This window comes from Procambarus clarkii, chromosome 7 (assembly GCF_040958095.1).
Source record: "Procambarus clarkii isolate CNS0578487 chromosome 7, FALCON_Pclarkii_2.0, whole genome shotgun sequence".
Lineage (NCBI taxonomy): Eukaryota > Metazoa > Arthropoda > Malacostraca > Decapoda > Cambaridae > Procambarus > Procambarus clarkii.
In genome coordinates, this window is record NC_091156.1 from 6,249,259 (window position 1) to 6,251,037 (window position 1,779).

The 1,779-nt window shown below is 41.7% G+C and overlaps 1 protein-coding gene across 1 annotated transcript; it reads left to right on the plus strand.

Moving 5' to 3' along the window:
- The first annotated feature begins 548 nt into the window (after positions 1 to 548).
- LOC138357559 (pre-mRNA-splicing factor CWC22 homolog) lies at positions 549 to 1,058 on the plus strand. Its single transcript, XM_069314455.1, has one exon. The coding sequence runs from the start codon at positions 549 to 551 to the stop codon at positions 1,056 to 1,058; it is 510 nt and encodes a 169-aa protein (XP_069170556.1).
- Positions 1,059 to 1,779: the final 721 nt, after the last annotated feature.

Consider the following 1,779-nt stretch of genomic DNA (forward strand, 5'->3'; position numbering starts at 1 on the left):
AATATCATCTGGAGTTAATTATAATCAGCTAAGGGTGGCGTATGTTTAGGGGAGAGTGAGAGGTGGAAGATAAGACGGAGAGTGAAAGGCAGTATGATAAATTGGAGATATAAATAGGGATGGGGAGGGGTGAGAGGGGGTGGGAATTGAGAGTTGTCTGTGAGGCATGTGATAAAATGTTGGGGGTGTTTGAGGGAGTGTGTGAGATGGGAAATAATAGGAGAGTTGAGAGGCGTGTGAAGAATGGGAGATTGTATTACAGATAGAAGAAAGGGAGAGATACCACGTAATGAAGCAGGTGTCTGCAATGGGGTTCGTACCGTAGTTAAAGTTTTCGTAATAAGATATAAGTTATCAATAAGCTTTATCTATTTTCATTAAACAGTTCAGTTTTTAATACCATACTACAGACTAAACATAACGATATATTACACATAGAACGAGGAGACACGTGGATGGTAGTGGGGGGGGGGGTTGAACATGAAGAACAAGATGACGTTTGGGAGGGACAAGAACGAGAGGACACATGGACAAGAACGAGAGGACACATGGACAAGAACGAGAGGACACATGGACAAGAACGAGAGGACACATGGACAAGAACGAGAGGACACATAAGCAAGAACGAGAGGACACATGGACAAGAAGGAGAGGACACATGGACAAGAACGAGAGGACACATGGACAAGAACGAGAGGACACATGGACAAGAACGAGAGGACACATGGACAAGAACGAGAGGACACATAAGCAAGAACGAGAGGACACATGGACAAGAAGGAGAGGACACATGGACAAGAACGAGAGGACACATGGACAAGAACGAGAGGACACATAAGCAAGAACGAGAGGACACATGGACAAGAAGGAGAGGACACATGGACAAGAACGAGAGGACACATGGACAAGAACGAAAGGACACATGGACAAGAAGGAGAGGACACATGGACAAGAAGGAGAGGACACATGGACAAGAAGGAGAGGACACATGGACAAGAACGAGAGGACACATGGACAAGAACGAGAGGACACATGAACAAGAACGAGAGGACACATGAACAAGAACGAGAGGACACATGGACAAGAACGAGAGGATAAAATAAAATCCTATAAAATCCTACCCATACAATTTTCAGAGGATTTGACAGGGTAGGTAAAGATAAACAGTTTAGAACGAGTGATACTTGAACAAGGGGACACAGGTGGAGACTGAGTACCCAAATGAGCCACAGGGACGTTAGAAAGAACTTTTTCAGTGTCAGGGTAGTTAAGAGATGGAATGCACTAGAGAGTGATGTGGTGGACGCAGACTACAAACACAGTCTCAAAACTAGATATGACAGCCCACGTGTGGGAACGAGATGGTACAGATGGAAACTGAATACTTTCCTAAGTCGCAGAAACTCAAGAGATATTAAGTCGTCAAAGTCAAAACAAGTGCGTTGATTGAGTCCTGAAGTTGTAGTCTGATCACTAGCTAGTGTAAATTAAAAAGATAAATACGAGTAAGTACACTCCAGAATAAAGTGAAATGTACAAAGTGGAAGAATTTTTACACAATAAATAATTTTTTTAAAACATTACTAAATATTCTGTATATATAAAAGAAATATATAATAGTTTTCACTGTACGTAAGAGGTTTTCTCTATTTCAGATTTATTAAGAAAAACTGAAGCTCTGAGTATGAAAGTAAAATTGCTATTATATCTACTGACTTCGGTTTATGACGTATATATGACGTAGGTGTGACGCAGGTGTGAGGTAAGTGTGGGGCAGAA

Excerpts from the sequence above, each read along its gene's own strand:
- LOC138357559 (XM_069314455.1), top strand. The coding sequence starts at position 549 with ATGGACAAGAACGAGAGGACACATGGACAAGAACGAGAGGACACATGG.